Genomic DNA, 25807 nt, shown 5'->3' on the forward strand with positions numbered 1-25807 from the left:
ACAGTTGTGGCCCAAAAAGCCTCATTTCTCTAGCAGGCACTGCCAAAAGAGTCTTATAAAAGTTCTTTCTAATGGAAAGGGTAAATTTATCATTTCCATTTCAGCTGTTACTTAAAACCTTTTGTATCAGCCAGCACAACACAAGGGAATGCACACTTGAGAAGGCCAATAAGGAACTTAGAAAAGGCTAATGCATTAAAGAGGAAGAAAAAAGCTGTGGGCAGAAGAAAAAAAAAAAGGAAAAGGAAGCCAGATAACAAGCTACAGAAATAGAAGATAAGAAGATGCAGGGGGGTTGTGTGCATCTTCTGGCTGGGGCATGTTCTTCCTCCGAAACAAAAGACATTTTAGTCAAATGAGCACAGAAAGCTACAGAAGGACACACCAACGTGCCCAGCACTGGTTTATTCTGTCACATTGCAAAGGAACAATTTTGGGGGAGATAATATTAATGTTCAGGTATTTCAGCAACTGCTGAGGGGAATTCTCCACTAGTTCTTGAAATCAGGGAAATGCAAACTTCTCAAACAATATTTCCATGGGGGAGAACGCACACGTACTGGTACAAAAATAGCCTGACAGTAGTTTGGCAGAATCCCAACTCCTAGAGCTTCATAAAGGGATCTTACTCATAGCGTTTATCATAATGGCATGGGAGCAGCCCAGGCCAAAATACGAGACCAACAAGTTCTGAAGAGAACATCTCTATGCAAGAGCATCAAGTCTGATTTTCTTATATTTAAGTAAATGTTGTTACAAATTAAGTCTTTATCATATTTTTTCAGAGGATTTAAACTGTCCAGTGCTCATTCTGACAGATGCAAACAGAAAATAGTTGTATGAGGTGAGAATGATAACTTGCATTCTGCTAAATCATATTACATTATGTTCCACTACAATATGGGCACTGAGCTGGTTTTTAAATTCCTGAAGCATTAAAAAGCCCTTTTATAGGGCTTTACATATTAAGGACAATTACTTTGCGTGCTAATGAGTGAAATAAATACCTATCAGGTCATACAAAACATTAATCTACATTCATACAGACTTCTCCATGGAGTTCATTTCTTGCCTACAGCCATTCTCATAAAATGTATCTCCTGGATAAAAGGATTAAAACATAGTTTAAAGGTTCCTGAATAACACCTAAGTTCTCAAAGAGCCAGTTTACCACTAGCCAGTAATGAATAGCAGGATCTTTATCAGCTTTCAAGTATCAAGGCAAATCTACATGCAGGGTCTCAGCACCCAGTTAACAAGGAAAGAACTGGAAGTTTGTCAGGATTTGTACATGTAAGCAGCAGGTAAATCAGTTGGGCACACAGGAGTGTTCAGTCCACACTCACAACAGCAAATAAAGACCACAACTCATACCATTCAAGAAACGAAGGGGACACCAAGGTAGGTAAAATAAGGGCTGAGCATGCAATTGCTGCCTGAATTCAACATAAATTGGCTTTTATACCCATTTCTTCAACATTCCAGTTACCTAAAGATACATGAGATTAGCTAGCAATACACTATAGATTCGACAGCATGTGATCAACACCATCTTAATTTGAATTCATGCAACCTTTGTGTTCTTACACATCTGGAGATGCACCTTGAACAAGCTCAGGATGGATTTAATACTTACGGAAATACAAGAAAGCATTCACAAAAACCCTGGTAAGTGATATGAAGTGAAGGTTGTACCACCATCATTCTGAAATGCTTCTTTTACATATCAAAAAGAGAGCCTGAGAGCTTGACTTAAAACCCAGCTTTCAGGCACTTATTGAGCTGTAATCCATATTATACAATGCAATATTTAAGACAGCAGCACGCAGAACCACTGACATCATAACCCATGAGTGTGTCCCTTTCATTGCTCATTTCTCCTCCCGTTCTAATTAGCTAATGTTCAAGGAGAATTCATATGCTCTCCAAGTATCTATGCTTTACTTGAACACAATGCTTTTGAATCTGCTTGGACTGAACAGACAAGACAGACAAATTACTGTGTAGACAGTAAAATACCGCAGAAACAAAACACATCTCCCAAAACGCAGCTTCAAGCACAAATGTTTTACACACTAAACGTTGACGCTACTTGCTCTCAGTAGTTCCCCTGTATCATTTGAAAGCCATCAGCAAAACAATTTGCCCTTCTACTTTTGAAGCAATTCTGGTTTTCTACTAATCCTTAAGGACACTGAAGTCTTGCATATTCTTGGATACTAAATCATTTGTGCCCTTGCCAAAGCCTCCTGACCCTAAAACAATACTCTGTTTATAAGCGGGGATAATTCAGCTCATTTACACCTTCAGAATAAATCTAGTTTACTACTTCCACCCAAAATAATGCACACAGACACACACACAAGAAATGCTATGACCTCACCTTCAGTATTTCAGGTTCTTTGATGTCTAGAGCTCCTGTATTCCACTGCTTTTTCATACTTTTATGAAATTTGAGATATTCATGAGTACGTGGAGTAAGAAGCCAAATCACACAGACAGCTATCATAAATCCAAGGGCCATTCCAAATAGAAGTCCACTTAAGTAGCCAGGGAGAGGGATAATAAAGTAAGCATAGACTAACAGTGTTAAGAAGTATAAAGTTTTCACTGGTATTTTAGGCTGTTGCTCATATGGATTATTTTCATCTTCACAACTGAGCATAGTACCATTTTCCTCTGTTATCTCAGGATCGAGCGAAGTTTCAGTAGGTTTATCAGTTTTGCTTTCCTCCTCTAGCAAGGAAAAGTCTTCAGAATACAGTTCACAAAACTCCTCATCCTCTCTGCTTGCTAGTGCAGACAACGAACATTTTTCAAGTACGAGTGACGTTTTCGAACTCACATCCTTTGTGCTTGCAGACTGAGAGCTTTTGGACTCGGCCTCTTTTGCGTGTTCCTCAGTCACTTTTGACTGATCCTTCCTACTCAGGTTAGAGTCACTTCCATAGAAGTCCCCTTCAGAATCACACTCTTCTTCCTTAATGCTGTAGTTGTTATTGCTTTCCAAATGGCCATTCAAACTGGAAAGGTTTGAGAGTTCTGAAGCACTTGAAGATAAGGCTTTGGGCCTGTGGCTACTACTTTCATCACCCATTATTTTACTGAGCAGCTGAAAAGGCTCATAGATTACTTCAGAAAGGCGTCTTTTAGTATCTTCAATTTTAGCCTCCATTTCAGGTACTTTAAAAAAGGAACGAGTGTCAGAGGGAGATGTTAATGGAGATGAAGGGGCAGTTTTTGAATCGCCACCCGTAGCTCGAGGTTGAGTGAACTGTTTGAACAGATGCAAGTTCAGTTTCGAGTCGGGTGGCCTGTAAGACACAGTTTCAGATTCCTGTTTATTAGAAGTGTCTGTAGACAGAGATTTCACTAAGGTTTTCATTAACTGTCTATGTCGCATCGGTGGGGTGGGTTCTTTTGGTTCCACATCTGTTGAAAGAGACTTGACTAAACCCTTAAAAGGCTTTGAACTAGAAACTGTGGATGATCCACTAGAGCAGACAACTGATCTGGAAGGGGACGAGGATGGGGAGGATGACAGGCTGGATTTCTGTTCCACAGGTGGTGCACCTGATGAGCTAACTGTATGACATGAGTGTGATGAAGGAGACAGGACTAGTGGCACTGCACTGAATACTTGGGATGCGGAAGGAGAATCCAACAGCTTTACAGTCTCTGCAGTTGGCAGAACTGCAGGCGATGAGGACAGTAATGATGCAGAGTTGGCCATGTTAAGCGAGGTAGCTGGACCAGAAAAATCATGGCCGGTATGCTCAAAGCAGAGGTCTTCCTTGGCTTCAAGTGCTGTTACAATGCTTTGGTCATCTAGTTCCTCATCAAGAAATTCCTTAAACTCTTCTTCCTCCTCTTCTTCCTCCTTCCCAAATGCAGAGAAATGAATAGTGATGGTTTCTCGGGAGACAGATCGTTGGACCTGCACTTTTGGTGTTGACTGCTTTGAGGACATTTCACCAGTTTTCTCTGCATGGCTACTGTTCTGACTTGTCATTGCAGGTCCCAGAGATGTGTCAGAGTCTGTGAAGAAAATGTAATACTATGTTAAATGCTTTGTTGCCCCCTCTTCCAAAACACTCTTATTTTCAAGTGCTAAGCCAAACACAAGAGACAGGTTATACACAACAGGTCAGTCAGTTGAAAATTAAAACAGTCTGGACATTCTTCATCTGACTGGATTTAAAACTGTCTAGTCAAATTATGGACTTAGTACTACAAAACTGACTGTAGATTTATTTCATTGCACAAAACATATCTATATTTTAGTTAATACCCCCTTCTCATCTGCTTAACTACCTCATTCTTAGTATCACTGAATCCAAGAACAGGTTCAAAGAAAGACAAGGAGAAAAACATGCTTAGGACAATTGGCAATCACGGACAGGCATGGAGAGCATTACCAGACCTTCTTACATGATCTTGAAGAAAGAATCTGACACAGTTTTAGGTAGCATGAAAAAAACACAACAAGCAAAAGATACTCGTGCTCAAAAGTACAGATCTAGGTTACTGTTTGCTAATTAACATATTTCCACATAGCACAAAATGGCAATATTAAGAAGTGCCATGCTGTTAAAACTACCTTCAAGTACTCCAAAATTATAGTTCATCTCTGATGTGCCACCTTCCTTTTTTCCCCACTAGATGCAACTTCACTTTTCCCCACTTCTGAGTTTCAGAAGCCCCATCCCACTCCAGCAGACTGAAATTCTCTACTCCTAACTCTCAGCTCCTTCTACATACAATAATTAATGCTTTCTATTTCTTTTAAGTAAAGCATATTTGAATCTCAATGCTAAGTCAGAAATATGTAAATCTTCATGTGTGGGTCAGTACCATCTCTTGTATACCTGTTTGAACTAGTCTGTAGGAAGTAGAAATTTAAACTGTATTTTATCATGTGTGTTACCATGGTTTATGGTTGGACTCAATCATAAGGGGCTTATCCAACCGAAATTATTCTATGATTCTATGGTTTTGAACAGTTTTCCTGTAAGAATGTGTAAGGACACTTCAGTAGAGACAACTGTTCTCACTGATACAGCAACGGTACATTTGAAAATACCGATCTCTGATCAGACCAGTGCACACAGGCTGCTTATGCAATAGATAGACTCACACCCGCCTTTTACATCAACTATGCACATTATTTCAAGCATTTTATTGACCCATGAAAGTGGGCTCAGCATATGTTTCCATGCAGAGGAAACACCACATGTTTAAACCAAGGTATTGGGGATCATACACAAAGATGGATCACGAATGACAAGATTAGCTCTGCCTTTCCGGCTGCGAGGCAGCACTTCATCTTCATTGCCAGGACAGCAAGTTTACCACTTCAGTAACTGAATTATTCTTCAGAAGCTGTTAAAATGCTGTAATCAAACTGTCAGGCTGAATTAATGAGAGGCCTTTGCTGACGTTTAAAGAGCAGTTCAGAAGAATGATTATGTGGTGGTGAAGAAATGTGCACTTCACAAACAGTTGTGATATCACATTGTATCATCCGGCAAGCCAGTACCACCTGTTTGTTATCGTCGCCCTACTAAAGGTTGTAGCCCTTCATACTTGCTGATGGAGCTGTTCATATAAACATTTTTTTTAACCTGTAAATAAAATGAGCTGGGTTAAACATTTTAAAATAGCAGGTCTTTGCTACCCAGCTCATCAGTAGCTGGGTGAAGTTGTAACAGAAGCGAGTATCTAGCCACAGCTTCCTACTCACTATAGTTGTCCATTTTATGGCTCCCAATTTGTTGACGAGTTTATTCCTTGCTTTTTCTAGCATTTGTGTGCTTCCCAATCAGGTTGTACAGAAGGAGCTGGATTCTATCCTGTTTCACGCAAAGCCTCTGAAATTTTAATTTCAGTTTTCAGTCCCAGTTCTGCTGCATACAACAGGGAGCCAGTTTGGGTTCAACCAACCAAAAGAAGCTTTCAGACTCTAGTCATGCTTTCACCTGACCCCTATCCATTTTTCTGACAAACTGCTTGAGACAAAAGAAAATCTGCCTCAAGATCAGGTTCTGGCTTCAGCTTTTATTATGGAACTGTTTTCTTCTGTCCTCCCCAAAATCCACCCGTCTGACATATCAAAGTAGCAGTATGAAATGGAGAACTCGCTTTCAGCAATGGACGTGTACTTCCAGCCCAGTTAGGACTCAGAAGATTGTTACCTTTCCTGTCACATCTGTGGGTCAAGTGGTTAGTTACCCCAATAGTAAAAACTCTGAGTTGTTCAGAAGTTTAGATATGCATTTATCAGTCAAATCTGTGTATATAACTTGGTGAGAGTTACAGGTGGTAAGAAACTTGGTCTTTCATTTCCCTGTTGGATTAGCACACTTGGGAAACCACCAGCATACAGAATCTGTGTTTTCCACGGACACACTTCCATTTCATAGTTCAAACAGCAAATTTCCCAATTTTTTAGACAAATGCACGCAAATATATTTTGGAGAGGGAAAATACTACTAGTAGACAAGATACATATCCAACCCTAGTCCTAGACCATCAACCATAACACTTCTCTAACATTTTGTGCCAGGTGTGAAACTGCAAGACTAGCAAACCAAAATTTGAAAGTACAAAGAAAACCCAAGTATCTTCCAGGTCAATGAGCCATTAAAACACCACACACTACAGGAGGAAAAACCCACACAAGAGCTGCACTTGCACACGATGCTTTTGGCACCAGCTTGAAATGTCTGACCCTTTCCCTTCTGCCCATCCGGCACTAAGGGTGTATCAATCATCTAGCAACACAAGAGGAAAATGTTAACCACTCCTCCCACCTCCAATATCATTTCCAGTGTGCTATTCTCCATCTAGAAATACATGGGTTTGGTTAGCTCTTTAGCACACTATTAGCATGAGTTAAGTACCTCGTGTTTAAACACCAGTTGCCATGTTGTGCTAATGCAGTGCTAATTACCTGAAACAGATGAACTTTACTTGCACACACCAAATGTACTGAGAAAAAAGGTTTTAGTGCTTACTGAACAAGCAATGTTTGGGGTTTTTTACATCATGATTAAGTAGATAACACAGAAAGGAAGGAAATTCTTCATTAGCCAATATTTGCCTACCCTTAAACATGTTACTATACCATGAATTATGTTTTATAGAAGTACATTCTTAAATCCACACTATCAACAGAGCAGCAGTGGAACATCAACATAATACAACTGCTTGTACTTGCATCCTCAGCCCACAACTTCCAAGATAACTCAGAGTATCCAAAGCCCTCAACATCTGGCCCAAGTGATATTTCAGTTGAGGGGACTGGTTTCCAGGAACAGCTATTTTTATTTGGGCAAATAACCATTTTTAGCCTTCCTTCATCTTGCTGGAAGTTTCTAAATCAACCCTGTTTATAGGCTGGTTTTGCTAGAAGGCTTCTCTCCCAAGCACAGCTTTACAAAGCTGTATCTTGTATCGAATTTTCAAGCAATTGGTATGTAAGAAACAAAGCAAACCAGTGTACAACACAGGAGAAATATATGCAATGCTATTTACTTAACAGAGCACATGTTTTGGCCAACAGCAGATATTTCACCACAGGCATTCTGAATATCAATTTGGATTGCAACAGTAGCATGCTTTCTACATTATTCCGAGCTTTTAACAACTCTAACCTCTCTCAACACACCAGGTACTCTACTGAGAGTAATTTCTCCCCCACAAACACAGGACAGGGGGTTTTCCCCTGCTCCGGTCAAGCCCATGTTTCCAATACCTTCCTGAGAACAATCTCTCTTTTTTACTGCAAAGGATTTGGTTGAGGAGGGTTTTGGTTTGTTTTCAAATTAGATGTTGGGAAGCTTTTCCACAGAGAATACAACAATAAAATCTCTGACTTCCTCCACTGTTCCCACTACTGACAGCTTTTCCACCAGGTGTTCAGTTTTGATAAAGATATTTCTTTAGGTTCTTGAACCATACATTTTTACCCCTCAAATCATTCTAACAGGTTCACTTCATACTGATTTCCAGTTATGTTTTCCTCTCATTGCCCTCACTTTTTCCTACTCCTCAATTGCCCTCCCAGCTGTTTGAAGACCTGGCATTCCTGGTCTCCCCATTTGAAGGGACCAAATCTGAAGAAACTGTTTGCAGGTTACATCGACACCTGAAGAGATGTAGGTATCCTTACATAGGATCCTTCTTTTGAAAGCCACACTGTCCCCACCTTCGCTGGCTGCCTCTTTAGTTTTTTGTTGCTGATTCTGAAGATGTGAGATACCAGTTTTATTTATGTGGCTGGCAGGCCTGAATAATAATCTTAGATCTTCAGGCTTCAAATGATTCAAAACATTAACTTTTACCTGGAAGGGAAGGAGGCTGCTCAGAAAACAACTGCTTTCCCCCAAAGGTTTGAACTTCGGTTGCTTTTGTAGGGCGGAATGAGAGACCTGCCAACCAGCTTCCACTTCTTATGTTAAGGCATGGCACCCCCATTACCCACATAACAGCGGTTTTTAATCCTCACCTATAAGCACTGCTTTGAAAGTGCTGTAACAGGAAACAGCAAGCCAGCAAACACTGCCTGGGAATAGAAAGTATTTCTTGCCCAGCCCTTTACCACTGAGCGCTGAGGAAGCACGGTCAGGAGCTGAGGATGTGCCATTATGCAGGTGACAACACATCACCACCAGCCATGATGCACCTGCTGATGAACAGAGACACCCAGGAAGAGACCAGGTGTTGGGCAGCACTGGGTCAAGTTTGGCCATGGCACCTTTTGTAAGCGTCGCTACAGGAACACGTGCTCTTACCTACACCAGGAGTGACTAATGGGGAGTGTTTAGAGGAGCAGCCAAGCACCCCGTCCTTCTGCGCAACAGCATAAACAGCCTTCTACAGCACTGACAAACCCTCTTCCTTTTCCCTGCAGCAGACAAACACTCCACCCTTCCTCAGCTGAGCCCCAGAAACCATCTACTTCACAGCACTGAGAAAACAGACGGTGCGCTCAAGTGCCTGGTTTAGACAATTACACTATCAACGGGACAGAGAAAGCAAACATTATTTTCACATTAACAATTTAGAAAGTGCTTCAGTCAATAGACTAAGCAACAAACTAGGAACTAACTTAAGAGAACAGGTCAAAGTGGCATACACCACCCTTATTTCATCCCTTATTTCATCCATCCATACACAGTTCAATGTAGCCACATTCACTAATTAAATAAGGGATACTCAGTAGACCAATTCAGTGCTTTTTGTAATCAGTCAGTTGGAGAGAGAGGACAGATTGGGTAACTAAATTGCAGCAGCCGACTATTCCAGTCACACTGCTATTACTTAATGCAACATCTACACAAGGGGGAAAGGGTATGCTGTAAAATGCTTTCACAAGAACCAGCAGCAAGGTTCAAAACTTGTCAAGAGTATTTTCCCTGCTCGTTGCTACTAAACACAGGCCTAAACAAGTGTTTTCCACAAAACAAAAACTCCTTTCCTGCTAAGTACAGAAAAAGTCTTACGTGTTATTAGAAGCACTGTAATACTTTCCCTTGCATCTGTCAGTTGCGCCAGAAGAACAAGCCCTAAATGCTATTCAGGAAGCCACTGATTTGATTGTTGATAATGCCACAACTTGACTTAATGAGGATTGATATCACTGTTCAAAGGGAAAGATGTTTCTAACTGGTTACGTCTCTGCTTTCCCCAATAACCCTTCTGTGCTGTCACTCTTTCATCAGTTACCTCCTGCTTTGGCAAAGCCACCACCAGGACTAGGAAAGAAGGAGCTGTACTTTCAGACTGGTGGGGCTCATGTTTATTATTTTGGGTTACTCAATAGTCATTTCCAAGAATCAGACTGAAGACAGACAGATACATGTGTAGTACTGTAAATCTATCCCCCATTTGGTAGGGAGAAGTAGCATATTTGTTTTAGACTATCTTTGCAACATCTACATAGTGTGACAAGAGCTACAGAAGATCTTACGTTATCACAGACAGGACCACTCTAATGCATTCTCCCATTGTTTCCAGACCAGGTTAGAAGCATACTAAATCTTCCCCAGTTTGGGAATACCTGCACAAGCCAATGTGATCTGAAATTCATATTTGATCTCAGAACTTAGAGAGTCCACTTGATTTACTAGAGATGCTAGCATCTTCCTTCCAACACCAAGAAATACAGAAGGACTGTTGCTATTCTTGATACTGCTATTCTTGATACTTATTTAAAACAAGTAACAGAGGTCTCAGCATCAGACAAAATTCCTTCTGCTAAGAGCTAGCAGTCTTCATTTCAGGTCTATCAAAACAGAGCACAGTATTAGTGCTCTGTACAGTATTAGTGATCCTTATTGGATACAGTCTTTATTTAAGCATCATTTTAAACAACCAGAAATTTACATCTCCAGTAATCCATTACCACTATTTTGCCACAAAAGTAGTCAAGAAAGCCAGTTCCCATTTAGCCCAGAACGACCTCACTGGAGAGAGATCACAGCTGCTGGGACATTTTCTGTCACATAAATACAATCTCATTCAGCAGATTTATTCCATAAAAGACATAATAAGGATACAACCCCCAAATTTCAACATCCTTTCCTATCCCATTGAAATTCCTAATTATGACAAATTAAATTCCCCTGGCATGTGGACGAGTTAACGTATTCCATGGTTAACATCTATTATTCCTTTTACATCCACTAGTCATTACTTTTAAATGAACTACATAGCAAGTGTTGGTACCATCACACAATAGCCCTGTGAAATCTTTGTGGCAGAGATCTAGTTACCCAGCCTGAAGATAATACTTTAAAACTCACTTTCCAATAGGAGTAAGACTGAAGTTTTGCTTCACCTTTCAAGTTCACACAACTGGATCTGAGAAACAGACGAGGGAAAAAGAGGAAAAACCTCAATAAAACCTGTTTTAAATCTAAGCACAGAAATTAAATATTTTATGTCAAGTACTATTAAGAGAACATAGTCCAGTGTGTTCAACAGAAGTCAACACTGAGATCACAGCCAAAATAGATGATGCCACCCACTACGGACTATAAAACACACAGATCTTCCACAGCATATACCTCTAACAGAGGTCAACCAGGTTATCGCAGCTAAGGTGGTTAAGGGCTAAAACACCTTCACCAGGAGTTTTCTGAGCCTCATTAAAAATAAGTAAATTATATTTTTGTGCAAATGCTTTTAAGGCAAGACCAATCCAGTTAAATAACCGGTGTTCAGGGATGTTTAGGAATACTTAAATGAAAGATCCTAAGCAAGATCTTAAAGTCTGTCAATAAGACTATACTTCTAATGAAAACTATAAACCTATCAGAGACAAATAAAAGGGGTTATTCAGTGAAGTCCAGGAAAGAAAGGTCAAATAAAATTGCAATGGCAAATAAGGAGTCTTCAAAGTTACTGAAATATTTTTTCTTTTGAAGACAGGCGCTACTAATTACATCCTCAATAGAAGCTTGTATTTACAGTGCTCCAAAAATAACCAAATACAAATTGTTTAACATTAGCTAAGCGAGTCTATTCTACATTAACATTTTCCCCAAAGACCTAAGAAAGGTCAGCTACCACACCAGTTTCTCTGCCTTCACTGATAAAAGATTCATTATTATTCTTTCCTATTCTCCTTCCACAACATATCACTTACACCAAAAATTCATAAAGCTACACTACAGATTAATTCTGACATCCACAAAAAGCGAAGCAAAGGTTGTCCAGAAACTCAGAAAAATTCGATTTCTTCCTATTTAGTGCTTTTCTGAAGGCTGAAGTGAAGCAATATTTACAAGAAACTGAACATTTCCCCTCAGAGAAAAAAATAAAGTTAAATTAAAGCTTAAAACAAAACATGCAATAACTCATAGAAGAACAGTAAACAGTGGGTAGAGTAACTTTATTTTGCTACATATTGTGACATTTGTTCCTTTAAAAACAAGAACATAAATAGAAACACAGAAACAGGAGTTTCTGCAAAGAGAACGAATCGCAGTTGCAGGACACGCTCCTCATCCCTTTGGCCTGTAACCCAAAGGCCATGTTCATGAAAAGATGCTCTGCTGTGCCTTCAAAATGAAGGCACGGTCCCAAAAGGACTCGATTCCAAGGAAGCAACACGAATCAGCACTAGATTAAGAACAGCAAATCTGCTGCAGCACAAGACAAAACTCACTCGCAAAGCACACAGCACTTCCAGGCTGTCAATACTGAGGCAAGGACTTCCGCAGCTCATCAAACCTGATGACACGACCAGACATGACCAGTGCCATCACATCACTGCAGCACTTGTCAATCACTACAGGTTAAATTTTATCTTGCAACAGAACTGCTCCTCTGAAACTCAAAGGAGAAGCTGGAAGAGGTACGGAGTATTAGTGATGTTGGCTAGGAGCTGAGCCCAGAACGTGCAGTTCTTCAGGAGCTCCATTTCAACATCAACCTCTGCTAATGTCTGTCTCGCAATCAACTGCAATACTACTGGTGAAGCTCCTCAATACTCTGCGTATTATACATGTTAATAAAGCAGTGTGTAAAGAACTGGTGTAATAGCAAAAAGTTGCCTTTACCATACAGCCAACTCAAGCAATGATTTTCTTTTTCAGATTACTCATACACTTTAATTAACATATTCCTCTGCTCTTTGCAAAGATTCAAACTGCACCAGAGTGTAATTTCATTAAAGAATATTTACTCCCGTTTGGCACAGTGAAAACAAAAATTCTAGCACATTATAGTTTCACCATTCTTCTCCTCCTATGACCTATTTATTCTTGTTTGTTTATTCTTCATAACTGCAAGCAGCAGGTAGCATCTTCTCCTTCCAAAACACTCAGCATTAAACACTTCAAAGGGACCTTTCACTACTTCCCTAATTCCCACAACAGAACAAAACAAAGTAATAACAAAACCACAACCAAATCCCCCCTCTCCGTCTCCATCATGGATTTTGGAGATGTAGTAATTTCCTATATCGCATATTGCTATCTCTTAAAAATACATTCAAATACTTATCTTTCCAGGTAACTAGTTGCTGGCATCAAAATTACCCAAAAACCTAATTTGGGCATAAGTGAGAATAGAAATGCTCCAGAAAAACAAAGGTTTACAGACCTAGATCTGAAACTCCTGCAGTAAGGGATTTAGAAATAAACACATTAAAACCAGAGCATATACACAGAGAGGCAAACTTTGTTACAGTCTAAAGCCAGCTTTTTCCACTTTTCTAAACCTGCTGTACTACCTGGCTCAAGCACCCTCTTAGGTCACCCTGATGAGCCAAAAAGGAGTAAAAAAAACCACTGGTCCTGAGTAATAAATACTTAGCTGCTGCATTTGTTCTCTTCCAAAAGGGATGAGAGACTAAATCAGAATTTGCTTGTGCTGCAAAAGTTCTGCATCTTGACAGAAGATGTTTTATTATTACAGAAATCAAAAGCTTATGCATAAAAAAATCCATCCTGTTGAGAGGGTCAACGGTGAGGTAGAATATAAAACTCTGCAGCATTGGAACTCCCTCTTATCTCAGTGGAAAGAAAAAAAGAATCAACTCCTCATTAATCTGATGAAAGATTATCTAAAACCTCTGCAGATTAGGCCACAGCTGAAAATGCTGCCCACATCACTGATTAAATTACAGGTCACTGTAAAATCTTGAGGTGAAATTTGGACCGATTTACAGAGAAGCATGTTTCCAAAATTAAGTACAATAAGCTGCCTTGAATCCTAAATGAAAACTGGCTTGCTAGAATTGCATCACAGGCTTATTTTCCCCCCACAATTCACATGCACATCAAAATAACAAACCATGTTATTTTGAGTTTCAATATTATTTAAGAGGGTGAGAAAAATTCTACTTTTCAGTGAGGTAAGTTAAAGCCCTGTTCACACAGCACTTGGAGCAAGTAAGATCATCCAGAATCATTAACTTCTTAAAACAACAACAAAGAGCCAAGTTAAAGCAGCTGAAGAACCATATAATCCGTCTCACTTTAGCAAGAAGCATGCAGAGATCATACACTACCAATAGCAGCTTCTATGCTTTGAACTCCTTTCAATTCCGTCTAATTCATAGAAGGATCCATTGAAGGTTAACAAAATGTAAAGTCAACTCTGAAGAAACCTTGTCCTAAGAATAGCAGGAAAACAAAATGTCAAACTCAGAATTGACAAGTACCAGACATCTCTCTCTGCTTACGGCAACATTCATCTCATTTCATTCAGCTTTATGTTCAACTGAAACACCTAGAAACTAAAATGCAAAAGTTCAGCAGTGATGAGGACAGAAGAACATTCAAGATACTGAAATTTCCCCAAGACTGAAATGGAACCAAGATGGTCCCTGACAACCTGAATTTTTTGCATGTTGAAGACAAAGGTTTTACTTATTAAAAAACAAAACAAACCAACCAACAAAAACCCCACCACACCAAACACAACACAGAAAAACTGTCAAAACCAGCAAAGATACTAAGTGAGGCTCAATTAAAAGCATTATGACAGACACCCCAGACTTTCCCAACCATCAAGACATAAGGGGCCTTGGGGTTTTCTCAGCTTGTCAGAATGCTTCTCAAGTTCACAACTGTCACATACAATTCAGTATAATATCTCAAAGATTAATTGTGCATTAAAGAGAAGTTTAAGCATTTTATGATTAAAAAATACTGGACCATGAGAGACAGACAAAAAAACCCACCCACTCAAGTGCACAGGACTGAAGCAACCCTAAAATCTCTAGTCATTCTATTACAGTACAGAGAAATATTTTACAAAATCCACAAAAGTATTAAGGCAAAGAAGTATGTGGCAAAAAGCATTCACATATGTGTGTTCTCATTTGAATATGCTTTTTCTTATTTTTTTCCACATAGTACTTATAACTCAATGTTTCAAGGTGCAAACTTATTAACTGACAGATGTTGGCAAGAATCTTCCCTGCACTTTGTTATCCAGAACATGAAAGAGGTCTAGTCAAAATCAAAGCCACCAGCTTGATTTGCATTCCTCTCCATTCCTTGCGTTAGACACGGAAGACGGCAATAGTTAATGGATCAGTTTAATGTATTAAACCCTTCTGGTGGTTTGGGGAGGTTTTTTGGGTTGGAGGTTTTTTTGGTTTGTTCCCTTTTTCCCCCAGGAGCAATAGAGGTAACTCCTACTTCTAGCAGCTGTGATACATTTTAATTACAACATATGATAGGTCAATTACAGATTGCCTGACCTTAGCAGCTGCTTTACAGGCTTGACTCCTATTGAAACCAACTGAGTCAGAAAATTATGAGCACCTCCCACAACGTATTTTTCCATCCTAATTGCTAAGAAACTATGGCAGGTCAATACATGAAAGAAAAACAACTTTGCTGGCAATGTGAATTAGCAGGATCATTTCACATAGAAGTAGATAGAAACACACCATATTTCTCATAAGGAGAAAGAAAATCAGTATACTGTGATGACAAAGTGGGGCTCTTACACATCTTAAAGCCCTTGTGTAAACACCATTAAGGAACAACAATATGAGAGAATCCCTCCTACTCTGTTTTTGTCTCCTAAAAGGTGGGTACTGTTAACACACCTAGAAAGGTAATCTGTCATGTGAACACACTCAAAAAAAGAAAACAAGATTGGGAAGAATACAAACTGTGCTCTCCTCCCTTTGTTTTCAGCAGCATGGATCTATCCAGGCATTGTCTTTTCACTGCATGAATCAAGCCACAGACATAAAATAAAATGTAAAGAAAAAAGTATCTCTCAAAGGTTTAAGTTACTGAACAGTTTCCTGAACTTCTCAGCACTCCTTGAAAGGTGTTCTCACTGCCTCTGGTGAAAAGTAGTTCCCAAAGATCAATAATGCAGGAAGCAACACAGAGCACCATTACTCATTCTCTCAGCTCAGAGCACAATTATTTGTTCCTATATGGTATAATTCACTCTCACAGCATGCAGACACAGAGTCCTTATCTTAGTGGAAAGTAGATCTCAGGTAGACTAGTACGATGGGGCAACATCTGTAAATGAAGTCATTCCTCCAGGCCTCATCTTATTTCAGAGATGCACACACTAAACCCTGAGCAGCTACACATTGAGCTGTAAAACATATCTCCCTTCTGCAAATGCTCATCAACATAGTTGTCTCCAGGAATTTCATCTGACAACCCCACAGGCCGGAAATTAAAAGGTCAGAAAGTGGTGCCTTGTGGCAATACATACCCCTATTCCCCAGCTGCCTGCTGAATTCACAGCACAATAGAATCATAGAATAGTTTGGGTTGGAAGGGACCCCCCCAAAAGTCATTTAGTCCAACCCCAAATATGCAGAAAAGAGCTTAAATTTGTTTTTAAATTAAGAACCCCAGTTGTACTTCAAATTCAAGTAGTATCCATGCATGCTCTCTACTGTCATTCTTCGCAGTTAGTTCCCTGGAAAAAAGGGTTAACATCTTTCCTTTCTCATCCTATGATATTTGCTATTCAATAACCAGGTATTATCAGTGTTATGTCTGTCCAGCAAATGCCTTCAGCGCTGCGAAAGTTTCTACTGTTGTAGGCAGAAATAATGCGCATAGCCTCAACTACTTGATAAAACGGGCAAGAACAAATGCACTCCACTGTATGTGGGTTACATTTCATGCACATACATGCACAGAAAGAGAAATGTCATTAAAGTAGCTTCAAGGAAATGAATTTTAGGTCATCAATTTTAAGGTCTTGATTTGCTGGGAGATAAAAGAACAGCAAAAGCCACCAGATGGATTCAAAAGGGCAGCGGGAAATAGGCATCTTTGAGCCACATCCTGCCTTGTTCAATTACAGCAGTACACAGGCAATTCTCATTTCAGGCATATGGCAGTGTTCTTATACACATGCTTAATAAATCCACCACGCATTTGTTTATCAAACAGTCATGCAGCTATACAAGCTCTGAGTTACACACACTGGTACTAAGTTTGTGAGTACTTCCTCATCCATCACCACACATCAGGGGCGTGACTGTTTAAGCAAGGCTTTTAATTGCAGAGAGGTCAAGTCAGAGAAGCCAAGCACGGGTGGCAGCTACAGTTGTTTTCCAGGATAAGGTGACAAAACAGAGATGACTGAAGTGTGAGGAAGCTGCACCCATCCCTAAGGAGCTCTCTCTGCCATGCCACACATAATGAAGGCTTTAGAGACAAGATTGGTTGTTCATGTTCTGGGGAAACTATAAAAAACAACTCAGTACAAGTGGAAAACTAGACATGGGATGGAAATCTTCTCACCTCGCATCTCCACACCATGAGACACGTTCCTCTCCGTTAAACCACGGAACAGCCTCCACAACCCCTCAAATTTCTCCTGAACTCTATAAAGGAGTGAGAACTCTGATCATAACAGACAAGGATTCTTTAACAGTGTGAGATCTGAACAGATCACATACATCAGCATTTATATGGGTTGGGGTATTGGAGGAGGCCTGAAAAGCCACTGTTCACACCATACCCGTTTTGTGACTAGAAAGAAGTTTGCAGGACAGTGAACCCACAGAATTTTCATTGCTGAATACACCATTTGGGTATCTGAATGCAAGAAACAGATTTTTTTAAAAGATATCCTGAGAAAGTAAAGCACTAAAACAACACTCGTGGTGCAGCACAGTGACTTGTTATCATTTTAATTGTGAAGCTTCAGCTTGACAGAAAGAATAATAAATATCTAGCTAGAACTGGTAAGATCTGGCCAACAAAAATTGAATGGAAAAGTTGTCCCCACTCATTAGAAAAACAAGGGCTCATAAAACCTGCTCAATACTCAAAACCAATTACCAATCCACATCTCACAGCTGCATGACAAAAGAAGTGGAGATCCATACAACCAAATATTTATGCTTTCAAATACACCACACCTCTAAATTCATCTTTTCAGACACTCAGAGTTTTCTAGAGCTGTTAGGCAGAGATCTTCAGCTTGCCTGTAACCTCCAGACAGTGTTAAGACATCTTGGAAAACTCAGCCTGTTATTATAAAGGGAATAATAACTGGAATTACAAAACAAGAGATAGTTTACATGCACAGCTGGTCCCTTTTCCATCCACATCTCTTGTTATTCACTAAAATAACACATAAATAGAATAACAGCAATTATTTCCCCCCCAACCATAAAAATACTTTTGTAAAGTTGTCACGTATTTGCTCAGTAGGTTTATTAAAGACCTGGCAAAGCCTTTATTAACTAGCACATTTTTGAGTTGACACACATTCAGGACTATCTCCCCCTCAGTTCTTCCGCTTCTCCCAATTCATATGTTTAATCCTTCAACTCAAGTGGAAAAGGAAGAAGTGTGAAAGTGATTAGACAAAAAGAACTGCTACTGAGAAAGTCTTACAAAGATAAGCCTTATCAAACTTCACAGCAGCTATAAACAAGAGAATAAACATATGGATCACTTTCATTTACTACCAAAGTACATTTATTTATGTGTTCAACACTAAACATTACACAAGAGTATTAGGAAAGAAAGTGAAGCCCCTCCAGGCAACAGAAATGACAGATATGTATTAAGCAAGCAGAATGGAAATACCCAGCTTGGAAGGCACCCAGAGCATTGGCCACTTTGGGGCAGGGAGAGAGGAACAAGAGGTGGGAGGTGGGAATGCTCTGCAATGCTCAGCTATTGTGAGATTACCATTCCTGGCCTCAGCCAGAGGATGTTCTCGGAAACCTGGCAGAGCTCCGTGCAGGCAGGTTCTCCATACTCTGGAGTTTCAGAGGAGAAGGTAATACAACACACTGCAACTAGAAGCCAAGAGACAGGGAGCTCCAAACTTAGACAACTTTCACTGTCTGCTTTTAGTATCACATGTTAAGCAGTATTTCCAATCACAAGTGTGTGAGCATGACTATCTCCCTTCCTCACAAAGAAGCTGTGTTCTTTGAGCCTGTCTGAACTCATAAACCAGACATTTTTATTTCCTCAGGCTTAATACTGACTTGCAGTGAAACAAAATTATTTTTGCAGCTATTTGATTTCAGATCAGAACTTCACTGCAGCTCGTGCAGGCTTCAGTTCTCTCTCATCTGCTTTGACTTTACCAGTACCAAAGGAGATAGCGGCTTGGTTTGTGCTTATATTTTTGCAGTCCTATTTTACAACTGAAGTTAATTTAAACAAAACACATGAAATTCAGAGTAAGATCTAGAGTCTTACAGCTCTCAGACCTCTGCTTAAGCTACTAAAGCCCAATATAGTAATTTTTTGGACTCAAGCAGATCCTTTAGAACAGCATCCCAATTCCTGAATGTGCATTTTCATACTCTTAAGAGATACTCTTTTAAGCTTGACCATCCCATCTTCTCACAACTTCAGGATAACAATCCTGCATTGATAGGATAAGTGGTCCAGGATGTGCCATATGTTCACCAACACTAAGGGACATTCTTCTGCAATGTTCCTGTCATCCAACACCAGTGGGGTCAAAGAGCATAACTGTTTATAAACCACAGAGACACAAGGTAATGAATATTAAATCCCAGTTCATATGACGATTCATTTGCACTACCCTCCTGGCCTTTATGGGAAAACACCACTATTTACTAGGTTTTATTGATCTTCTCTTATCCTTGTCCATCAGTTGTCTCGTCTTTTAGAACACTAACTTCACTGCTGCACTATGTATTGATTAGGACTTTGCACAGCAGAATAACACACCCTGCTGATCATAAAGGAGAGAGTTAAATAGGAGAGAAAGACAATGAGCTAGGTATTTTGAAAAGCAGGAAAGCAAGACAGGCAAGATCAGAGAATAAACCCTTTTTTACCATTATATTCTAATGTCTCTCCAATGATACCTACAATCAGCTTCAGAGACAACAGTCCTGAGTACCCAGAGAATAAAGATGACTGGTAAATAACCTGACACCTTAGAACTCTGAAGCAGGAAGAAAAAACATACAGGCATTACTGAACACCGCAGATATTTCAGCCACTCTAACCTGCTCTGTTGTGAAAACTTGCTCCTCTGCTTCCTACCTCTCAGGATTTCCAAGGGGAGCAGGACTGGCCGTGGCTGACACAGGAAGTTTTTAAGCAACTCCAATGCTTTATTTGAATAATTTCAACTTCAGGCAGTCGCCCCCTATTTTACAGAGATATTGTCATCAAGGACTTATTTTTTTTTTAAATCAGTAATCAACAGCTTTACACATACCAGAATGTTATGCACTGGAGGAATAAACTCAGAATGGGGAATACTAACTAATAATCCTAAACTTTCACTATTTACTGTGGTGCCTCTGGAGGTCTTAGATCTTGCTCTTATACTACAGTGAGATTTCTGAGGGACAGACAGCACTGTACTGTGTAGTTTTGCTTTTGCTCCACAGCCGTTAAATACTGCTCTTCCTCAAGGTACCTACAATGGTGTTACTCAGCTCAATTTAGAAAAACTGTTCCCAATCTTTCAGAAAAATCTGGAGATTTTCAGTTTCCATTCCAGCCTGCAACAATAAAACTTTGCAAGCACAAGCCTGTTTCTGTATTCCATGTCCTCTTCCAGTAGGCCTGATGACGATGCTGCCTTCCCTACAGACCTGCACCGTAGAGACATGAAGCAACAAAACACTTAGAACTAGTGAGGCAACAATAGAAAATACTTTGACAACTGTCTCTGTGTCACAAATTTCATCAATTTCCCAAAAATACAACATCCAGACAGGAAACAGCATATCTGAGACAGCAAGAGACATCAGTGAGAAGATCCCAAACATGGAGAAGCCTGGCAGACCTGGAGCTTGTGCATCGTTTCCCAACAGATGAGTCTCAGCAGAGTTCTTCAGAGGACCTCTTTAAAAAATAATAATAATAATTAAAGAAACCTCCTGCCTAACCTAGTTAAGCAATCTGATTTTCTCCTCCTCTCCTTCATATCCCTTCCTTCCCTCAACACAAAAGCTTAATTCCACAGCATATACCGTTACTTGCTTATTTCTCAGAACACAGACCCAGCCTTCCACTAGGAATAAATAGCACAAGATGTCGAAGCCTTCATGTCAGGATGGCTCGAGAACTGCAAAGATGCACCTCTCTGCTTGCCCCATCAGTTTGCTGCAGTCCTTTCTCCCACCACACTGACCAATTCATTCTCCTAAACTCCAGCACGAAAGGACTTTACACGGCATAGTAACTGACAACTCTCTATCAGAAAACAAAAGGGAGATGAAGATGGAACTAAGGTAATTAAAGTACGTATCTGGTACACTGAACACACAGCATTTTCTATCTTCAAAGTACACTGCCAAAAATAAAAACTAAAAGCCCATATAAGATATTTCTTTACAGAATACATACTCCCCTTGAAGAGCTGATTAACTGGTTTCTGTAAACCCACAGGCAGGGTGCTTGAGTAGATAACTACAAACACCCATGTCAATGCCACATACACGTAATGAAGGTTAACGCTATCTTACAAACAACATACTTCAACAGAATTAGTTCACATAATTCAAATACTACTACTTTTTTCATATGAAGACTTCTTTTGCGCTACATCACACTGTGAATGTGGTAATTTACATGTAAAACTGCAAACTGCATTTTCTTAACAAGACGTTGTGGAGCTACACAAAGCTACGAGCTATAGCCATAAGAGCTGCAGATGTCACAGGGCAAGAAAGAAGAGACTACTCAGTGGGAGCAAGCCTTCACATTAACTTGACTTTGTAAAATTCAGGAGGAGGTTAAATAGCTGAAAAACACTAATAATCAAAAGGGGACTTGGAATAAAAGGGTTTTCCGCACATAAAAAGTAGTGAAGAGAATTAGACTGTAGGAATCTAGTCTAATAAAAATCAATAAAGCTACTAAACTGCCCTCCATCAAATTCTCTTTTAATTCTCTCCTTTGTCATGATGCCTTAAAAAAAGCTTAATAATCGTATTATTAATGTGCTGAAATCATTGCCTGCTTGTATTGTCTGTTTGCCTAATTTAGTCATCTGTTATCTCTTGAAATACAAGCACTTTCGAGAACATATTTTCCCATCATCGTACAACACCTTGGAAAATCAGAAGTATTTCATGAATAGGGTTCCCAGATGTCACATGCCAGTGCAGATAGGTTGTTTTTCCTGGAAATGTCAGTGAAAGTTTAAAATACATTAAACAACTTATCTGCTTATTATCTGGAATTTCAAAATCTGACAACTACGTTACCCCACAAGCAGCTCGGGAGTTACTTTTATGCTTGTCATTTCTTGTCTGTAACTGTTGCGGAATCACAATATAAGTTTAGGTTGAAAGAGACCTCTGGAGCTAGTCTGGTCCAACATCTTGCTCAACATAGGGTCAACTTCCAGCTTTATATCAAGGAGAGGACACCAGGACTAAGGTCAGCCATATGCAGTATTGCAAGTCTTGTTCTGATCATCAGAGATCTTGGGCCATCAATGCAAGGCAGTCTATCAGTTTAGACAGCTCTGCATGGAGGCTTTTCTCTGAACAGGTCTCTCATGACCTAGCAGGCACAAAGCCAACACTGCCTTACTTAACTCACTCGTTTGCCCCTTAAGTGCTGCATTCTTCAGCAGTCCTGACACATGGGCTCAGTTCTCTCACTATTTCACTGTTCTACCATCCTCCCCCTTGAAATCACAACACATCCTTTCCAGTGTCTGCCTTGCATTACCTACAGTAAGAAAAGTCATTGATCTTCCCCTTTATTAGGCACATGGGGCACCCTTATGCATTTCTAGAGTTGATTTCTACTTTGAATACATTAAATCTCTTCTAATACCACGTACACACAAAGGATCACAGTATTAACACTTATCTTTATTTCTCTAATCTCTAAGCCTACACTACACTCATTTTCCAACATACATTGTCATCTGATTGTTTCATTTAGGGCAGTACGGGCTTCTAGAATATGATGCCTTTATTCAAGGGTAAGTGCTTTAGAGCACACAATTAACACTACTACTTACTGCGGACATTTGATACCACAATTTCTAGCTTACCGAAGGAAAAGAATAAAAATCCAGAGATTTGAGGGACTTTTCCAAGCTCCCAGATTGTGTTTCAGACCAGAAATTAGTTGCCATCCTCTTCATGCTTTTGAAACCTGCAATTTATCCTAATAAACAGCCTTAATTTTTCTTCAGCTCCTGAGCAGGTATCAGCTACACTCTGCGCACTCAGCACCACAATTCATTCATCTCATGGGCCGTAACAGAACAGGCCAGGGGAACAACAGCACTTGAAACATACCCTTACATATGTTCACTGCCACGCTTGCAACCGATCACCTGCACACTCACACAACATAAGGCTGGCAGCCTTTCTGACATGCTACAAGAGAAGCCTTCTGATTTCATCTAATGGATTTGGTTGAGTTTGCACAGAAAGGCGATGTTAGAGCAGCACAATCCCCAAATCTATCTACTAAGAAGCTGTTAGAATGCACCTTCAGTCCTCTAGCTACATGATTTGAAATTTCAGTTATATTAACCTTGCATTTACTAGGTAAATTTCCCTATCTTCCACTGCTTTGTTTACGTGATGACCACAGCAGGGAAATTGCTGGCATTATACGTTCTCCAGGTGTCCTGCTCCACACTCTTTACTTAGTAGAACAGTTGTCTTAGAAGTTCTTTAGTTAGAAACAACTAAGCATTTGCTATTAATATTTGAAACTACTAAGTGTTCTTCTCATGCAAAAAGTAGTATGCGATTAACACATGTACTTTACTGGGCTGTGTCCTTCAAGTTCTTACTTTGGATTTCATTAAATGATTTTCTTTTCTGAAACAAAAGCAATATAGGTCATTTAAAGAAGTTCTTTGCGTGAACCAAAGTAAAGTTCACAAGAGAAGTACTCAGCTTACCAACACAATTCACAGGGGATACCATACCCCAGGAGAGTCCAGTACAAGACATCTTTGAATACAAAATCACCTTCTTGGTCTTTTGCTCAAGCACCTTACCCTGCCCTGCCTTAGAAATGCTGCCTCAAACCTCAGCACCTACCTGGAGTATTATTATGTCACCCACATCAGAGCAGCTTGCTAGATCAGTAACCTCTCACATATCATAAAAAAACATGATGTCAGTCTTTTAAAAGTCTATTCTAACATCAAAAACATTAGTTTACTTTCTTTTGCTTAAGTTAAAGTGCTTGTACCTCTAATTTAGCACGTTTTCAATTAAGAGAATATTGAAACGGTACTCACTCACGCTGCCTGAGTTTTATTCAGAGTTTAGGAATATGAAGCTATTTCAAAATTAAAGAAAAAACCCACATCTTCTAGTAAAAAAAAAAAAACAAACCACCCCTGAGACTGTGAGCCTGCCTTGCTCTCCCAGTTATGCAGGCAAGATCATCTTGAAAGAGTTGTGTGAAGACAGAGGAGTATGACAAAGCATCTTAACAGAAGGTAATCTTAGAGCACTGAAGTCTTACACTGATCTATCTTATAGTTACAACATGAAAGTTACACACAAAAGTTTAAGTTAAACTCAGCTGTACATTTAACTCCCCTAAATTATGGGCAGAAGTTCCTTCAGACATTTGCTGACAGATAAAGATCATGAAGAAGCTGAGCACACACATTTAGAAGGAACTTTAGCACATGCTGAAGAGACACGTTAAACGCATTTAGATATTGAACTGCAACAGAGAGGTGAAATACAAACGATACTGAGAATCAAGAGAAGCAGACACTAAAGAGCTGACATCTAAGACGAGAAGGAAACAATTTTAGGAGCCAGACACAAAAAGCTAATTGGAAATCCTCTCCCCGGTTCCACCGAGAATAAACGTTATCGCTGTTTCTGCTGCTTGTTTTTAAGGTACCGCTTCTACTTCAGCAGCGCTCCTGCCAGACCGCATACCCCGCTCAGCCAACCCTCCAGCTCGGTTACCCTGATGGCAGGGGGAAGTAACTCCATCCCGCCGGACCTTGCCCGCGAGTAAAAATAACCCCGCACCAGCCGCGCCTGACCCGGCCCGGGCACGGCTCAGCACCGCCGGCCGCTCCGCAGCCCCACTACCCGCCCGGGTCCCTGCGGCCGGACCGACAGCAGCGCCCGCCGGCCCCTCACGGCCGCCATCAGCCCCTACCGGACCGGCCGCCCCTCGGGGCGCCCCGGCCGCCCGAGGCCCGGCCCGGCCCGCCTCCCTTCGCCGCCAGACACCCGTTCCTTCGCTCCTGCCGCCAGCGCCGCGGAGCCCGCCAGGCTCCCGCGCCTCACGCCGGGCGCTGCTGCAGCGGCGCTTCCCGCCCCAGCGGGTGCGGCGAGGAGCGCGGGCGCTGCCCGGAGCGGGCCGAGGCGGCGCGGCGGGGCCCGCCCTGCCTCACTTACCTTACCCGCAGCTCATGGCACTGCCCGGCGCGGCCCCGGCGTCCCACGGCCCGCGCCACCAGCGCCGCGCCGGGCGGCGGCAGGGGGAGGAGAGGCGGCGGGGCTGCCCGGCGCCGCCAATCCGGGCCCCGCGGTGGGCCGGGCCTGCCGGAGCCGCCGCAGCGCCGGACGGAGGGGCGGGGCGGGGCCCGCCGCGGGCGGGAGGCGGGAGGTGTGAGGCGGGCGCGGCCTGGCCGGGCTCAGGGGGGGCTCCATGAGGGGGGACTCGCCCCTTCCCTCAGGCGGCAGTTCGCTGCCAAAGTTTCAGGCAGCGGTGACACAACGAAACGGTCCCCAAAACGCGGAGCCGCTCGGGGAGATGGTAACGGGCCGGCACGGGGCCGTGCCGGTAACACGTACAGCCCCCCGTGCCCTGAGAACGGCGGCGGCGGCGGCGGCGGTGGTGAACCTCCCGATCCCCCGTGTCTGCGCTGA

At 41.1% G+C, this 25807-nt stretch overlaps 1 protein-coding gene and 1 long non-coding RNA gene across 7 annotated transcripts in view; one reads left to right on the forward strand and one right to left on the reverse strand.

The window, feature by feature from the left end:
• Positions 1 to 25807, reverse strand: part of TEX2 (testis expressed 2) — a 52137-nt gene that overhangs the window by 24500 nt on the left and 1830 nt on the right. For 2 of the 6 annotated variants that reach the window (XM_030506281.1, XM_030506286.1), the window contains exons 1-2: positions 25334 to 25523; positions 2384 to 4038 (exon numbers count right to left, since the gene is read on the reverse strand). In XM_030506281.1, coding sequence (XP_030362141.1) covers positions 2384 to 4012 — 1629 coding nt within the window. In that variant the 5' untranslated portion in view covers positions 4013 to 4038; positions 25334 to 25523. Of the gene's footprint in view, positions 1 to 2383; positions 4039 to 8795; positions 10154 to 25165; positions 25187 to 25333; positions 25524 to 25807 lie in introns of those variants that run through there. The other 4 variants (XM_030506284.1, XM_030506285.1, XM_030506283.1 and 1 more) reach the window with 4 other exon arrangements.
• On the forward strand, positions 1202 to 24122 carry LOC115616710. The gene is made up of 3 exons (XR_003994367.1): positions 1202 to 1213; positions 11084 to 11092; positions 24041 to 24122. It is a non-coding gene; the product is annotated as an uncharacterized LOC115616710 (long non-coding RNA).

The sequence above is a fragment of the Strigops habroptila genome, chromosome 14 (genome assembly GCF_004027225.2).
Source record: "Strigops habroptila isolate Jane chromosome 14, bStrHab1.2.pri, whole genome shotgun sequence".
Taxonomy (NCBI): domain Eukaryota; kingdom Metazoa; phylum Chordata; class Aves; order Psittaciformes; family Psittacidae; genus Strigops; species Strigops habroptila.